General features: G+C 44.7%; 1 protein-coding gene across 12 annotated transcripts in view; it reads right to left on the minus strand.

Moving 5' to 3' along the window:
- The window catches only part of HIPK2 (homeodomain interacting protein kinase 2), a 124,074-nt gene that overhangs the window by 36,025 nt on the left and 69,821 nt on the right, over nucleotides 1-18,228 (minus strand). For all 12 annotated transcript variants that reach the window (XR_014943901.1, XM_085541243.1, XM_085541218.1 and 9 more), the window contains exon 3: nucleotides 1,701-1,824. Coding sequence is in view for 11 of the 12 variants with exons in the window: in XM_085541243.1 (XP_085397369.1) it covers nucleotides 1,701-1,824 (124 nt within the window). In the remaining variant the exon portion in view is untranslated. The remainder of the gene's footprint in view (nucleotides 1-1,700; nucleotides 1,825-18,228) is intronic.

Here is an 18,228-nt window from a genome sequence, read left to right on the forward strand (position 1 = left end):
TCTCTACTGCCACAAAGGAAAGAGCTGTTGCTGTAAGCAACACCTGTCTATGACGTTGTGGGCCAACATAACAAAATAGGAAGCATTACTTTTGGAGCATCCCTCATACACTCGAACAAAATGACATCCTCACAGTGTGTAGAGTGCTTATCACCACTACCTACATGACTTCATTTGCTGTCTGGGTTACTTCTGTGACTGTGGCCCGGCTGGCATTCAGACAGCTAAAAGATGCTACCCATGTGTTTCCAAAATCCCAGACTTAAGTGTATTGATTCAGAGGAGAAAGCGTATGTGATTACATAATTAAAGACTGAAAGAATGCATGCCGAGCATGGCACACAAAACCTGAACTTTGGCATTTCCTGACTTCTGAGTGTTTCACACCACAGAACTCTAAAAAATCAGTAAAATACTCATCTACTCTATGGAAAAATGGAAAACGCTTTTGAGAGAAGAGACAGAGAGAGGTAACAAACAAACAAACACAGAGGCATTAAAAGCAGATGTACTTTCCAAGTCTTCCTGGCACTCCTGATCCTGACACATTAACTGTGCCTCACTGAGTTCTGCAGCTCCCTATGTCCATGGTAACCTGGGCACCTGAGGAGCTCCAGGCGCCTTCCTGCATCCCAGCACCAGGCTGTAAGGCTGCATGTGCTGTGGTGAGGGGCCAGGCTCAGCCCCTGCCCCTTCCCAGCTCTCCAGGAGCCTTCACGGCACTTTACCAGAGGAAGCAGTTAAGCTGGGCAGGTACATATGGTGATTTCTTTTTCAGCTGTGCGTTTTATGACTTTTTTGGCAGGGGGAGGGGAGAGGAGAAAGAAATCTGCTCTTCATGCTTAGTGTGTGATTTTCAAATGCCTGTAGATTTTTTTCAGTTACGTCTGATTTCCTTTGGAATCACTAATGACCCAGCTCTTCACTGCGGGATATCTCCCCTGCCAAATTTCACCTTCAAAGCTCTGGCTAAAAAATGCTATTTATGAAAGATGAGACAAAGAAACATTTTTATATATGAAAAGAATATATGTTTACTTATTACCCTGGTTTTTTTTTTTGCTTTTTTTCTTTTTTCCTAAAAGAAAAAGGACTTTCTTTTTCCAGGCCACATTTGCAGAAGGCTAAGGAAGACTATCAGAATGGAAACTGTTCTGCAGCTCTGACTCTAGAAGCCACTGTGCTATGTTTTATGAGTACAAAAGCATAAAAGCCTATAGGGAGAGAACCATGACAGATTATATTAACTAGAAACCTACACCACTGTGAACGTTCTCTTTCTTGTCACTGCTTTTAATATACACCCTCATAAAGAAGATTATGAAATACAGTAGAGTTCATGCAGTTTCTTCTAACAAATAAACCTCTATTTAATATTTGCCGTTACTGTAGAGAGAGGGTGCCTGCTCTGTTCAATGATTAGAGACATGCACAGAGCTCTCTAGTCAATGGGTATGTTTACTCTTGGTTGAGAATTCACTTAGGCAGTCAGTTCTTAATCGTCAGCATGCTAAGCAGCACACCGGCTATTGAGTGTACTCCAAGTGGATAATGAAGAAGTTGACATGAGAGGTCAAGAATCACGTGCAAATATCTCCTGCTAGTAAAACAGAAAACGTTGCTATCTTTTTTGTCATGGTAAAAGAAAAAAACAGCACATTTGTGCTCTTATCAATAGCCAAGGTAACATCAGTACCAACCTGATCATACTCCGAAGCTCCTGGGTACAAAGGCCAGCCCAAGAACAGCTCTGCAATGACACATCCCAATGACCACATATCGATTGCTTCACAAAATGGTAAACCGAGGATGATTTCAGGGGCTCTGCAAAGGAACAGCACAGAAAACATTAGCAACAAGAACGGACCCACTGACAATCAAGAAGCTGCTTGCTGTGAACAACAGTAAGTGAACAACAGTCCTACTGTAGGGCTCTGTTGGCTGCTGGAGAAGTATCTGCTATCAAGTATTAGTTGGTGAATATTTATCTTTGCAGAAGAGTCCTCTGGCCACATTTAGTCAAGAGACAGCCCCACTGAGGCCTTACATTTCACAGCAATTTACAAAGGAGAGAACTGACACAGTTTTCATTCGACAGGTAGAAAAACGAGCCACCAGGCCACCCAGATAAGATCCCCAAGGGAGGCTTCCAGGCCCAGCTCGCTAGGAAACTACACTGGCTCTACTACAAAACATCCTCTATTCACCAAGCACAGTGGGCTTCACATGCAGCCAACCATTAAATGACCTTCATAGGACTGGTACAAAAGGATTACTAACTTTTTAAACAAATGGATGCCATAAAACAGAGAAATTACCTAATTAGATCTATTAGATATAAGACTGTTCCTCAGAGGAAGCAGCCAAGAAGCTTTTGCTTTCAAATCTGTCCCAGACACCTGATTAGATTTCCTTTTCTCTTTCAGTCGGAATGGGCAAAAAGTGGAGGCAGTCCCACCATGTATTAACTGTCTGCTTCAGAAGACATGCACTGAAACCCCTCTGCTCAGTAAGTCTCAGCGTAAGCCCAGCTGAAGAACCAGAGGAGAAGGCAAAAGCTTTGTCTCCAGCTCTCCATGAAGATCCCAGGCACATGGAGGATGCACCACTGCTCCTCCCAGCTCCTCTGCACTGGGGCCCTGGGGCTGCCCCTGTACAGCAAGCAGAACGCCCCTCATGTTCAAGCAGTAGGGATGTCCAAGCTACCATAGAAGATCCCAACTAAGCAAGGATGGTCTCTTAGCTCAGACTTCCACAAGTCACAGTCCTTACTTTTCCCACCTCAGCCCAGATTTCCACATGCAGTTCAGTGCTAAAATTCCTGTTTTACCACCCAAAGCTTCTCCTCTGCCCTTGTCTTCTAAAGCCTCACTCTCTGGAGTCAGGTGATGTACAGTAGAAAGGAAAACTTTCCTTCCATCTTCATCTAACTATATTAAAAAGAAAAAAAATCAGAAAAACCAAAAGCCATTAAAAAAAAAAAAACAAACAACCCAAAAAACCTAAATATGAAAGATGAAAGAAACTTTCATCATTTGAAAAATAAACTGAGGATTTCTTGGGCCCTGATGCATATTTTGGGAATGTTTGGGTTTGACTACTGAGCAAATCAAAAGCCACCATCCACAGCTGAAAACAGGACCTGTGGTACCCAGTCTCCCATTTGGCAACAGGGTTAAGATCTGACACCACTGAGATCATACTAAGGATTACCAATTGCAGTGGAAAATACTACGTTTTAATCATGCCATTACACAGTCATGTGAAGACAAGCCTTTAGCTAAAAACCAAGTAAAATGTATTTATTCATTTATTTATTTATTTATTTTTCCCAGAGAAACAAGCAAACACTGTGTAACAAGAACCCACACCCCATCTTCTGTACACAAACTTCCCCACTCTGGGGTTGGTAGGTAATGATAAGAGCCTCAAACTAGCAACAAAGAAGGTAAATAAGAAGGGAAGTATTGGGATTTCAAGGTGAGGTTGCTTCATCCCACCCACCCCCCTGAAAAAAAAAACCCCACAAAAACAACATGCCAGAAACTTAAAAAGCAGCTACTTTTAACCCTGCTATTTTCACCTGTGACTGTTATTCTCACACCCCACTGTTCCGCAGCCCACCGTGAAAACTTTTTATTCTAACACCAATCCCTACTTAGGAACAAAGGGTTAATTTTCCTCCTTTTCCTTCTATTCCGTCATCCCTGCACACTAGTCGACACCTAGACAAAATGCAGAGAGAAAAAGACAGCTATGGTGACCTGAATCTCATTACTATGTAAATCCTGCATTCAAAGCCATCTGCCTCTCCCTGTCTGCCTTCCACATTGTGAACGAAATGTCCCTGGTCATTAATGAGAGCTCAGCCTCACACTGAACTTCACGTCCCACTATCTTACGTGGAAGGAGCAGCAGGGTGGACTAGTAGTGGGATATTCCCAATGTGACACCGTCTGGAAACCTCCCTGTTCATAAAACACATGTGCTGCTGTCATATGCAGCACACAGCCCCTTCCCTCTCCCCACACTTGTGCTGCCAACACCTCCAGACCCCTGTAAGAAGGGCTGACCTAGAATTTGAGATTCTGACATTTCTAATCTTTTTATCTTGAGTCTTCAGCTGTACAGTGGGCTTTTCTTAAAGCTCCAGCTTCTGGAGTGTAGCAATTCAGAGACAATGTCTTTTTCACATGCAAAAAAAAGTTTTGCACCTCCATTATTGGGAAGGAAAGCACAAAAACAACATCCATACAACTTAGACACATAAAAAGCAACTTAAAAGAATGACATTCCTTACATTAAACCTGACCTATCATTGTGGAGAGGGGAGGTGGTGATATATTTTTATTTTATTTAACCCATTTGAAAGCTGGTATTCATAATGCTCCACCAAGCCTAAGCGTTAGTTGTAATCATCACCCATTCAGTCCCATACAGTACCAACAAGTGGTGAGAACACCAGACATGGGATGGGGCCTTATGTATACCAATGTACCAGTCAGCAGGATGCCAAGAGGAGGATGGGTATCACAAACTACAGAGGCTTCTAGACTTTCATTGAGTGGACATGTCCTGTTCCTCATGTGTAAGAGAGCTGAAGTCAGCCCAGAAGGAGCAAAGTTACCCAGTCCAGCAGCAGCTATTGCCTGCACCAAGCTTTTCAGTGGAAGAAGCTATGTGTTCTGAAATGAAACAGCTTGTCCACTGATGAAAAGCCTTCCAACCCTTTGTCAGCTGGAGACTGTTTTGTATGCCAAGCTATGGATCCTTCTGTATATACACCTTTATCCAACACAAGGAACTCCCACCTTTCTTAACAAACACATACACCAATTTCTTGAAACAAGGTGAGACCATAATGCCATCCACACATTCTGGTACAGAGTTCCATGGACAACCTTCTCCTTTAATTAACACCTGAAGTCTGTTGTTTAAAAACTAATTTTCCTTTATCAGATTTAGATGTGTCACCTCTCACTTCATGCTCACATGGATTGGCCTAAAGGTGAAAACAGAAGTTCTTGAATCACCTTTCTTTTAAGCTGAAGGTAGTTTTATCTCTCTGCCTTATTCTCGTTTGTTTGCCTTTCTTTTGAATGAAGCAGCTCTGGGCTTCTCAGCTTTCCATCCCTTACATGTTTAGTCCTCTTCCATCATCTGACTCTACATAAAGCTCCTCTTCCTAGCACGACTGCTTGGAGACAGGCTGAGCAAAACTAAACAGATTTAAATACAAGGATATTCCCCAGACTTATTTTATGCTATTTGCAGAATGCTTCTGCATTCCAGTCTTCCCTGAACCTAGTATTTTGTTTGCCTTTGGAATGACACTAGGCATTTCAACAGATGTTTTATCTGGGAGCTCCTCTGAGACACACAGTCCTTTCCTTCAGGGGAGCTACAGTTAATTTAGGACACAGAATTATGTCGAAATAGTTTGTTTTTTCCTCTTCATGTGTTTACCGCCTTTCAGGGTTGCACTGATCTGGAATAACATTGTCTGTAACGTAGATCAAGTCCCTTAAATATTTCCTGCAGCCTAACCTTAACAATTCTGCGGTGTCTGCACACTTCAGCACTTCACTGCGGGTCCCCCAATTTGCAGAGACAATTAATGTATTAAATAACTCTGGTCCTAAAACGTGCACATAAGACATTCCACAATTGACCCTCTTATTCCTGAAAACACTCAGATTTAACTCGGCTGCTTTAAGAATGGTGTAATTTTCTTTTCCATAGGGAAAGAAAATATTTTCTTGTCTTAGGCAGTTCTTATGTGGGATTACTCCATTCTGCAGCTGGTAACAATATATCACAGGGTAAAGTACTCTATTAAATAAAATGTGCACATCAGAGTATTGCAATTATAAATCCAGATTCACATGGCAGCAAGTTCTCCCGAACAGCACTGTGTGGTTTACACCGCCTTCAACAAACCACTTCATGGCTGCACGGTGAAGAGCTTCCCTCCTTGATAACACTGCTTGTTCTAAACACAGACTCACCATGCTGTTCAGTTTTTGGTGGTGACCTTGTTTCCAACCATGCAAAGGCAGCTCAGATACCTTGGTATGTGCTCATCTGCAGTGCTCTCAGCACAGTAATCGCAGCCTCTAGTACGAGGCACATGGAGGAAAAACAAAACTTCACCTTTCTGTCCTTTCTTTCCTGTGAGCTGCCTTCAATATCTCTCAATTAAATGCCCTCCTGTGTGGCAAGCAGGCATGCACAGCCTGGTCTACACCTCACATACCCCTCACCAGTATAGACCAAAGTTAGAAAACACTCACAACGAAGCTGGGAAAGTAATGAGCCCCCATGAGAGACCGTATCTCAGAATCATAGACATGTTTAGGTTGGAGGAGATGTGTAGGCCATCGGGTCCCTCACTAGGGCTACCTACAGCAGGTTGCCCAGGACCACGTACAGATGGCTTTTTAAAGATGTCCAAGGATGGAGACTGCACGGCCTCTCTAGACAACCTCTGCTGAACAACGTAACCTAATTTAGTCACCTAACAAGTGCTTACTGATGTTCACATAGCATCTGCTGCATTTCAGTTTGTGACCACTGCTAACTGGGCACCACTGAAAAGAGCCCGGTTCCACTCTCTTTGGTCCCTCTCTACAGTCGGGTTTCACCCACACACCTCCAACCGAGAAGCAGTCAGCCCATCCCCACTTCTCACAGTCCTGCCCCTTTCCCACACAGAATTATTGCCCTGTTCTCCAGGGAGCTGCTTGTGTTGGCACAGGACACACATTATCTCCTCTCCATCCACACCCAAAATATGAGGGTCCCCACAGGTTCCCAAAGACAGAAACACAATCATTTGCTTGCACTTCACACATGACCCTATCCTGCTTTCAGGCCTACTGCTAGCAGAGTATTTACTTTAGCAACCCAGCTTTGGTGCAGGGTAATTTCATTGTCTGGTGTTTCTGTCAGGAAAATTAATTACCAGTCTAGCTCACCGACTTTTTCACCCACACATCACAGGGCATTAAAAACAAATGCCAAAAAAATATTCATTTTCACAGACATGGGCTCAAAAAGCTGGGCTCTTTTTGCATTTTAAAACTGTCCTGCTCAGGGATAATTCATCACCCTCTGGGAGGGCCCCCTGGATGAGCATCACTCAGCAAAGGCCTCCATAGGCAAGTAGGAGGCTGCAGGCAGCTGTTGGCAGTACAGACAAACCTACATACCTTTATTTGGCATCTTTACAGAGTTTTCTTCATATCTGCAGGCTTGACCTTCTGCATTTTGTGAAGGTATCTGCTTTTTATTGCAATGTACCATAACATGAAGAGTACTCTCATGTACTCTGTGTCCCCAGAGGTAGAGATTACATGACACCTTTTCTGGTCCCTCCTTATGTTTCAGACCCTAAATGACTTCTTAGTACAGGAATGTAGAAGAAGACAGGCTCATATTCTGGAAGCCAAAGGTTAACGTTAGCTTTTTCCATCCTGGAGGCATTCAAAGTCCCATTGGTTGGGGCCCTGGACAACCTCATCAAGAGGGTGGCAACCCTTACCACGGCAAGGGAACTGGAGCTGGATAGGATTTAAGGTCCCTTCCAAACAAAGCCATTCTATGATTCTCCTCATTGCTTCACCTCTCATGTTAACACCCTGTATTAGATCAGATCAGACACAGATACACAGTTTCTGGAAAGGACTAGGGGATAGCCAGAATGACTTCCCAGGCCATCAGATCACCAGCACAACCACCACTTCAGCTCCAATGCTGCATTGCCCTTGCCCACCCTTCAAGATTAGTTTGCAACACATCAAAAATCATCTGTATCAGCTCAGAGGACTGTATCCAATCAGCCTTCAGAGATGGCTTATATTACAGGGCACAAATGTAAACTAGTGGATGGTAGCAAGTGAGTTATGGCAGGGTTTTATCCCAGGACCCATCTTGCTTAACATCTTTATCACACAGAATCACACAGAATTACCCGGGTTGGAAGGGACCTCAAGGATCATGTAGTTCCAACCCCCCTGCCTAGCAGGGCCACCAAACATACACCTTTACTAGATCAGGTTGCCTAGGGCCCCGTCCACTGGCCCAGAACAGAAGGTATAGTGCAATAATATCCAGTTTGTGGGTGACACCAAACAGAGGAGGGAGCCTTGCAATGAGTGCCACAGGAGAAGGGGATGGCAGGCATAATCTGAAACAGGAAAGGATCCTGCTGAGGAGAAGGAAAACATCTCTACTATGCAGATAAGAAACTATGGGCACAGATTGTGCAATCACTTCCTGGAGGCTTTCAAGCCTTAGCAAGACAAAGTCCCATACTGATTGCATACCTGACCATACCCTGAGAGGTGGGTTGGGCTCAGTGACCTCCTGAGGCTCCTTCTCACCTCAACTACTCTGTATAGCACAGTAAGTACACACTTGTCGACAGCAAAGTGACCCCGATTCTCCTATGTCCAGGCAAAATACTGAATAGCCGGGAGCGTTTCAGGCTATTCAGGTACAGGTCCCAGGGCATTTATATCAAGTGCACACACAAGTTCTTTCTGTCTTTTCCAAATAGAGCAAGTTATACCAGAATTACTCCTGGACTTGAACAGAAAAATTATCATACAAGCTTCAAGAACCTATCATTACTAAGCGTATTCAGTAGCACATAAATCACAGAAGCAGACTAACCCACCCACTCCTTGACACCGTTCGTGTTCCATGAGAGCTGACTAGAATGGGTGAAAATACTCCAGAGAATCAGGCCAGAGACTCACGGGGCTAGATTGGACCCTGGGAAACCACCCAGCCTCTCCCTGCCGTGATACAGTGGCATCTGTGCCTATCCCCCTCCTAGCAAGCACTCAGCCAGTTTGTTTTAGACCTCCCATGGCGGAGAGACCACAAACCTCACTGTGCCCCACAGGACCTCAGCCCTTGTAATTTTAAGGAATAATACAGCTGTGCATAGCTGACTTGATGTCATGCTTATTTACAACTTGGTGTCAATCTGACATCTATGTAATACATATGGAAAAACATAACCTTATACATCCAACTTCACTTTGCTTACAACCAGTTTACTGCCAGGCTGCACATCAACCCCCTGTTCCTCCTCTATTTTCCTCAACACATATTCAATACTTATAAGCTTGTCTTTTCTTTTTCCCCTCCTTGTTAACTGTGTCTCTTTTGTTCTGTCATCTCTGTTGCCTGCATGTCATAGATGGACAAATATACAGATATCAAGAACAGGATTTAGGGGAACTAAAAATTGCAGTGGGTGTCATGCCATGTGCCTGCAAAAACAGCTCTGTGCTGCTACAGGGGCAAGATGGGCGAATATTGATCATGTGCACCCATCTTCAAACACGGGGTATCATGTGGACTCTGAAATACCCTGCACCCAAATCGGGTCCTGATGCTTGTCATGACTGTCAGTGTGAGGCTCCCGTGAAAAGGAATTTTCTCGGGTTAATCCTGGAGGAGCCTCTAGAAAACCACACCAAGCACGTGCCGCCTTTATTGAGATTAAGAAGGATGGATTCAGCCAGAAACACGGAAGCCTGTTCTTATAAGGGGAGGGGGTCACAGCTGGGAGGATCTGCAGCACCGTTCTCATAGATACACTGCATATATATATGCTCGGTGTAGGTTAGGGTCTAACCTCTGGCTCCCTTCAGCAAGAGCAAATGACTGAAGCCTTGAGCTGGAGAAAGCAGGGCAGCTGTCTGAGGAAACAAGACAAAAGATTTAGAAACAGTTGCTTTTTTCTCCTCTCCCATGTCAGGCTGTTTACAGAAACCAAGGGATGAAATTCTGCAGACAAGAACACTGAGAGCAGCCTGTCAGTCTTGGAGGGAGGGAGCAGGAGAGGGCGGGGAGCGTAGGCTTCTTTCAGGATTATGGATCATTGCTAAATTGCTCTATCAATTATTAAACCCATCACTCAAAGCGCAGTAACCAAAATATAGCAGATAAAGCCCTTCTCATCCACTCTCCACCAGCTGCTCTCCTCCTAAAGCCAGAGGGGAAAGAAAATTCCCGTACTTTGTACTTTCATAAACATCATTTTTTCCTGTGCCTTGAAAATAAAAGCTTTTTTAGACAAGATACAGTAGAATTGAGCCTGGGGCAGGAAGATATTGAAAAGAATTTGCCCTTTCGATTAGCAGGCCCAAGGAAAAAAAAAAAAAAGAAAAAATCTCCCCAGACCGTATGATTTCTTAGTGCTGACAGGTTAAAATGTTTATATGTGGATCAACAGAGAGGCACACAGCCATCAGTAGCTGCGAGGTGTCATTTGTCTTTGCCATTGGGTGGACCATGGTAGAGCAGATGCCGTCCCAGGAGAGGAAGGGACAAGGCCAAGAGATGTGCCTTTTTGCTGCCAGGGCACTGCAAATGGACATGCCTATGTGGAACAAAAGGTGGGTTCAGCTGGACAGCAGGAAGAACATTTTTACCATGAAGGTTGCCAAATATTGGGACAGGCTTCCTAGCAAGGCACTTGATGCCCCATGCCTGTCAGTGCTGAAGAGGTATTTGGATAGTACCCTTAATAATACACTTTTGGTTAGTCCTAAAGTGGTCACACTGTTGGACTCAGTGATCTTTGTAGGTCCCTTCACCTACACTATTCTAATTCTAGAGATGAAGAGGGGAACATGACTGACGTGCAGATGGGAAGGCTGTCAAATGGCTGCCCCTGTGTGTGCAGCACAATGCTCCAGCAGCACTGTATGTGCTTCCTGGAGGCTGCGGCCGCAGTTCAGTAAAGCCCTTTACCATATGGGTAACCTGAAGCAAATAGTTGCCTGAGTCTTGGAGAGGGCACTGAATACAGTTAAGCACACATTTAAGTGCTTTGCTGAATCTGAATCCACTGGCAATTCCTCATTGCACTTGAGCTGGAAAACTTAAGAGGCAAAAAAAGCTATTAAGCCCAGTAATGGAAAAGAAAGCCAGCTCCTGGTTCAGCCAAGAGACACACTAAGCTTGTCCCAGCCAGATGTGTAGCCCTCTACATCCCTGGAGGAAGCCTGACAGAATAGATCATGACCATGTTCATCTCTCTGGGCTCAGAAAAGCAGGGCTCTGTGAAGTTCAGAGGAGACGCGTGACACTGAGCACCATGACCACTGCCCTGAGTCACAGCTGCTCCACGCTGACCCAGGAGCACAGAAACATGCATGTGGGGTGCTGCAACAGAGCTGCGTCCAATACACTGTGACCCCTGGCTGTTCCAGGAGACAAAGGGGTGAGCAGGGGCTTTCCCAGGTTATGGAAGAAATCAGAGACTAGAAAAATCATAGTTTGAAAACAAAAGTCCTATCCACGCCAGGCAGCGAATGGATGAGCCACAGTGTATTGGGTGCAGAGATCCCCTGAAGGAGGCATCTGATCAAGAGGGGAAGAATGCCAGTTATGCGCTTCCATTCATGCCACTGCAATGCAAGCATAATTCTGACTGCTTTCTGACCCACACTATGCAATTTATGCAAATCCAAGCTGTTCTCTCTTCCCTCAGAGCCAAATGTCCACCAATGCCAGATCTGGCTCGACCTTTTTGTTTTCCTTTTCAAATCTATTGTTTTCACTGTGAATATTTCAGACCTCTTGTTGTTTCTGTTGCGCTCCTTTGGAAATGAAATAATAATTAAAAAATCCCACTGCAACAGATGCAGTCAGAATCTGACTCCTTGTCCCCAGCGGCCTCCCAGCCGGCCACTTGCAGCCCCATCCCAATCCCTTATCATTCCAGACCAGAGCCCTGTCACGTTTCAGCCAAGTGAAGCTCCTCGGGCCTGATCTATAACATTCCCAGAGACTTCTGATCGCAGCAAAACAGCAAAAGTTGCACCAAGCTGTATGGTGATTTTATGGGATTAGGACGACCACAAAGCAAGCTGCCAATACAGGGCTCCAAACAATTTCTACTCTGGCAAACAAGGATACAAACCAGACTCTGGCCATGACTCTAAGATTGGCTTCACAGAGGAAGCAGCAGGTCTGAGGTTAAAAACATCAAATTCCTGCAGCTTTCCTTTATTTTTTTCTCTTTTAATTATGTCCACTGGCTCCTTTTTTTTTTTTAATTAAAAAGAGACAAAGACGAAAATAAAGTACTTATCCTGCCTGCCTCTTAGAGAAAGGAGTGCTGTCCTTCACTTATCTCTGAAGAGCCACACAGATTTAATATTATTATTAGTAGCAACTGTTTGTATTTCTGTAGCACGCAGAAGTCCCAGTGGAGACTGCTGCCCTATAATGTGAGACATTAAAAGATGATGTGCTAGAGACAATGTCTGTTCCAGAGAATTTATGATCTAAAACGACGTGTGGTGACAATGGAACAGATTGGGGAAGCAATTTGCCCGAGATCATATGGAGAGAGTGTAGCGGTGCCAAGAAAAGAAGTGGGGTCCTTGAGAGCAGCCAGTAGATCACCGTGCCTCCTACTTATGAAATTCGGGAGTAACAGTAATAATACAGAGTTCTGAAGGGTTTTTCCAAAGGGATGGTATTACTGGGGGTGAGGCAGTTTTGGAGGCAAAATGACCTGTAAATAGCACCCAGCAAAGCAGTAGCTGCGTGTGGAACAGTTTGTGAAACTGAGAGCCCTGATGAATGGCCCACTTGGTGCCTATGCTGGGAAGACGTCTGGTCTACAGAAGCCCTAGGCAGGGCCTGGGAATGCCTGCCTACCCACACACCTACCTAGTGGAGGTACGCATGGCTGGGACTGGAATCCAGCACAGAGCTGGAGATGGATATTTCTGCTAAAAAGCTACTAAGTTCCAAATTTAACTCGAGCCCTATGAGAATAAACACACACCAGGAAACAAGATGTAGAGCATGTGATAAAGGCTCCCTGTACAAACAGTGAGGCACAGAACTCAGAAAAAAACACACTTCTCTTTTGTAGAATTAGGGAAACATGAATGCCTCCGAATGAAACTACTTTTGATTGCGTTTATGTTCCTGCTAACATCTGGAGGCCGAAGCAAGGCACTACTGCATTAGATGTTGTTGAAAAAAAGAAACAAAAACAAAATCCCTGTCCATCAAGACAGATACCTGGTCACCTTGCAAGACTCAGGGACTCAATGTCCAGTATTTGGTAAGCTGAGACCTGCACAGAAATGCAACCACCAGCCTGGTATGGTGGGACACACTGGGACGTACCACAGTCCAGGCTGTTTGTCGTCCCACTGTGAGTTACCCAAGGAACACAATGTGGGACAGCTTAAGCAAATCTTCATCAAGGGCAAAGGATCATGGCTAAAATCCCAGACTGCTGTCACACAGGGCTCTCCTGAGCCAGGCAGCACACATACTTCCTTCCAGCTGGCACCTTGCTTGCCCAAGGCTCTGCAGCCTAAACCTGAGCATCAAGGGCTCACAGGACATGCCAGCTCCCCCAGTCCATGCCCTTTGCATTCCCCAGCCTTCCCTTGGCCCGTCTGCCTGCTTGCCCCAAGCACCAGTTTGTGCCCTGCACAGTCCTGACTTCACCTACTGATGCCACACATCTCACAGGAGCCAGGCAGGAAAGCGAGAGAGTTCTCAATGAGAACACACACACATGCACACAGCTCAGAAGGAGCTGCCATGCTTGTGGCAGGGCAGCATTTCGGAAGGGAGACTTTTAAAATCACGGTCTTTTGCATAGTAAGTTCATTCATTTCAAATCGTTACACGGAAAATTCAATTGTTCTCCAGTGTATTTCTGTTCCAAATCGGGAGACTAAATTCAATCATTAAAGTGTGAAACAGATGAATTCAAATCCATAGTAAGTGCAAATTTCAACACAGTTTTAAGTAAGGAGTCGCTCCCAACACCTTCATAACATGTCAACACATAGTCATATATTTGTTTCTGGGACTCTTCAAATGTCTCCTTTTACAGTTTCAATTTTTCCTTGCCAAAACAAATCCTTAAAGCTACGTTGATGTCCTGAAAAAATATAAACATTTTCTGAATGTTAAAATTTTAGATGGCCACAAGAAAAACTCTGGAGACACCAAAACTTGCAGGAAAAAAAAATGACATAAAAATAAACTTTTCCTCCTCTTTGCCATGCAAGAGTGGGATTTGGAATGAATCCCATCTGATTAATTTTCACTTCTAATTTGTCCTTGGATCTCACTGCAGTACGGACGTCATTTCTTAATTTGACTGTTTTGCAAGTAGCCAGGACTGCCCTTGTAAAGGGCGAAGAAATCCCCATATATCAGGAATGGTTTTGGCTGAGGGGAAGTTTAGTAATTACTCCGGAGAAATGAATACAACAACCAAAAGTACTTCCCAGGACACGACAGCAAAGATCCATCCTTTCTTGAAAGAAAGGGCTTCCTTATGTATACATTCGTATCTTCCAGTATCATGACTGCCTGTAACCATTTAGCCCTCTACGTCAACTGTGCAGTTCAAGAACATTTCCTGGCATTCTTCACATTTTTTTACATGTTGCAATTCTATCTGGTGTACATCACATGCTTCCCTCTGAAATGCCTGAACCAAACCATCTTCCTTCTAATGGAGGAGTTTGGGGCTCAGAAGCCTCACTGCAACTCCCAGAAACGTGATCACTTGAGGGCTGCTTTAGAAATTAAGGGCAACAGAGAGGTTTGGGATTTGAGAGATAAAACAAGAGCAAGTCATAGAATCACAGAATGGCCTGGGTTTAAAAGCACCTCAGTGATCATTGAGTTTCAACCCCCTGCTATGTGCAGAGTCACCAGCCACCAGACCAGGCTGCCCAGAGCCACATCCAGCCTGGCCTTGAATGCCTCCAGGGATGGGGCATCCACAGCCTCCTTGGGCAACCTGTTCCAGTGCATCACCACCCTCTGTGTGAAAAACTTCCTCCTAATATCAAACCTAAACCTCCCCTCAGTTTAAAACCATTCCCTCTTGTCCTGTCACTATCCACCTACATAAACAGCCATTCCCCATCCTGTTTATACACTTCCTTCAAGTATTGGAAATCCACAGTGAGGTCTCCCTGGAGCCTTCTCTTCTCCAAGCTAAACAAGCCCAGTTCCGCCAACCTTTGTTCATAAGAGGGGTCCCAGCAGCACTGCCGCGATGCAGTGCATTACTGTACATGGTGGGAATTAGGCTGCAATGACAAGGCTAGACACTAGCGCTTTGCTGACAAACAAGCCCAGGAAGGGGATAACTGTGTTTCCCCTGTTATTCTAAGGAGAGGTTCACAGAAAGGTTAGGAAGAAAACAATGCGGGCCATCGATCAGGGAGACGGCTAACTATGAAAGGTTACCACATTCATTTTTCACATTCATTATCATCCTGCATCCATCCACTGCCCAGCACCAGAAACAAACCATGGCTGCTTTATGAGTTATAGGTTTTGTTTCCTCATGGAGTTGCTGCCCTGCTAAAATATTCAGCAGCATAACTTTGGCCATTTCCAAGGAGAAGGGATGTCCAGCAAGGGCTGATGCAGGATGGAGGTGGGAGGGCTGCAGGCACACAACATGTTGCAGGGCAGTGAGGTAAGGGTGTGCGAGGGAAGACTGTTTCCATTCATGAAAGGCTCAGATTTGCTCTCGGATCTTCATCCAACCGAAACAAAATGCCAATATTGCTGAACATACTTAGCACCTCCTGAAGTGCAATCCTACTCTGAACGGTGCCTGTCTAAAAACAGCATCACCAGGATCCTTGTTTACTGCGTTCTCCCTGATGCCTGATCTGGATTTCTCAGTCTAAAAGAAAAATCACACTTTTTTTTTTCCCTATCTACCAGACCTGCAGACTCAACCAAGGCTTTGAGAGTCACTCTGGACCCATTTCTCACACATTTATGCATGCAGATTCAGGCAGACAGAGTTACACAGAGGATGGGCAGGGGAAGCGCAAGGCAATGATTTGAAGACAATGAATTTGCAAGGAACTTGCTCTGTTTCTGATCCAAGTACAGCATCATGTTCCTGATGCAGGGAAGCCTCGGGGTCTTTTTTATACTCTTTATTATTTTGTATTTTTTACTTTAGGGAAACCTAAAATAGTTTCCTATGAGAGCCTGCACTCTGTAATCTGCATTTCTTCCTCCTGCAGTATTTTTGGACCCATGTATTTCAGTTGTAGAGTAGTAATGAACGTGTCTAAACCAAAGAAAACTTCTGCCACAGCAACAACAGTAAAAATGTACTTCAAGCCACAAATCTGAGAAATATTTTCTGTTCTTGTTCTTTTTCTGTTCCACCAGAAGTGAGAGTTAATTCATGCCCTAACAAAACTAAAATCTCTATTTCCTAACTGTAACCAAATCTGGGGGAAAAAAAACCCTCCATGTTGACGCAAAATGGAAAAGAAAAATATTGCTGACAAGTGAAAAACCCGCATAACAAATGCCATGCAGTGATACTGAGGTGTGTGCACTCCCTTGTTGGGGCCCCAGAAAGAAGAAATGAAGAGCAGAAAGGATTACACCGCAGAAGCCAGTACTAGTAGTTTCAAAGGGAAAGGAAATAGAGAATTGCTTTTGAAAAAGAATCCTAGAAAGGTGAGAGCCTTTGCAGTTCCTTGGAGGCTCATCCTTATGGAGAGCGAGGCACCAGGAGGACCCGGAAAAACCAAGGAGCTCTCGGTGTCACAGTGCTGCTCCCCTCTGAGGCTAACTAACCATATTATCTGTAACCATGCTCAAAATACTCTTACTGCATTTCCAAATGTTTGCTATGGGACCAAAGCCACAGAGTATCAGACATCTCCAGAGTTCCGCCTCTGAGGTGTATCCACAATGGACAATGAAGAACGTGGTGGAAAAAAACATAGTGGATCACAGCGCACCTTGGCTCCCATGTTCCAGAGGTGCCATACAAAACCTCTCCTCCACATGCTGAGTGCCAAACCCTTTCTCTACCCAAATCCCAGTGGCTGGTAGTCCCTACTGTACTCAGAGGAAGCTTTCCTTAGTAAAGCCTTCAGGAAAGCAGCACAAGATGGCTAGTGACAGATGTCCCAGCTGTGGGCACCTCCAGTTCAGCTCTCCATGTCAGCAAAGACCAACATCTTACCTGAACACAGCTTGCCAGCCAAGCAGAGGAATTGGACCAGGAGATATCTGAAGCTCCTGGTTTTGAAAATGCCTGCAAGATCCTGAGGGGCTCCGGGAAAAGAAGAGCCCTAATTGTTTTTAAGACAGTTTCTAGGAAAATCTGGAGATCTACTGTGTACAGGTTGAACAATGGGAATTTTCTTCCCCTTCCAATTAAGTCAATTTACAGTGTTTTCAGGTTGACGAGTTACCCATCAGCTGTGGAATATGCACTGGGGGACACCTCTTGGTTGTTTCTTAATTCCATTATTTATTTACTTGCTTGAGAAACAAAGAACAGCGAGGCGAACCAGAGCCATGCGATCTGGTGTGGAGCAGCAGCAGCAGACCCACCAGGACTCCAATGGGCCCTCTGAGAATCCAGCTCACTCGCTTGCAGAAAAAACCCTGCTTTCCCACTCTTCCTTGAAGCAGTGAACGAGATGAGGGAATGATTAATTAGCCGATGTTTGTAAAGCCCTTTGAAGATGAAAAGTGTTATTTTTGTTTTCAAGTCTCACCAAAGAAAAAATAAATAAATAGAAAATTAAAAGAAGGGGGAAAAAAAAAAAAAAAAGCAAACAAAAAAAGGCCACGGGAAGACTTGTGCTTTAACTGAGTGGTTCTGTGAGCAGCAGAATGAAAAGAGCCTGGTTCCCTATGGACCAGGGCCTCAGACCAGAGCTCCCTGTACAGAGCTGCTCTTGCAGCAGCACATTAAGAGGCAAGCTGACACGGCAGCCTTTCCCCCGGGGCATGCATTAACAGGATCTCTGCCCAGCTGCCGATTTTCATGAAACATGTAGGACTTAATGCCATTAAGACCCCTCCCCCTGCATTAAATTTGCTTGAACTAGATCTGAAAGTTAAGGAGAACACAGTGGCAATGTGATCGTGCACATCTTGATTCGACAGAAAAGCAGACTGAAAGCAAATGAGGAAGACCCTTGGACACAAAAAAGCACCGTGTCTGGCTAGACAAACCAGACCCCAGGTGGGCTACCTTTTCCTGAGGTACAAACTGCAGAATTGGTTTATCTGTTTTAAACGCTTTGCACCTACGGTTGGAATTTCCTTCTTTCTTTCTTTTTTGCTTACTTCCTGTGTTCATGGCATCCTGAGGATGTGCTCGTGGTACAGGCATGTTGTGGTATAGGACAAGGATCCCCTGGA

This window comes from Coturnix japonica, chromosome 1 (genome assembly GCF_054131305.1).
Source record: "Coturnix japonica strain WE chromosome 1, WE-NBRP24, whole genome shotgun sequence".
NCBI classification, from domain to species: Eukaryota; Metazoa; Chordata; class Aves; order Galliformes; family Phasianidae; genus Coturnix; species Coturnix japonica.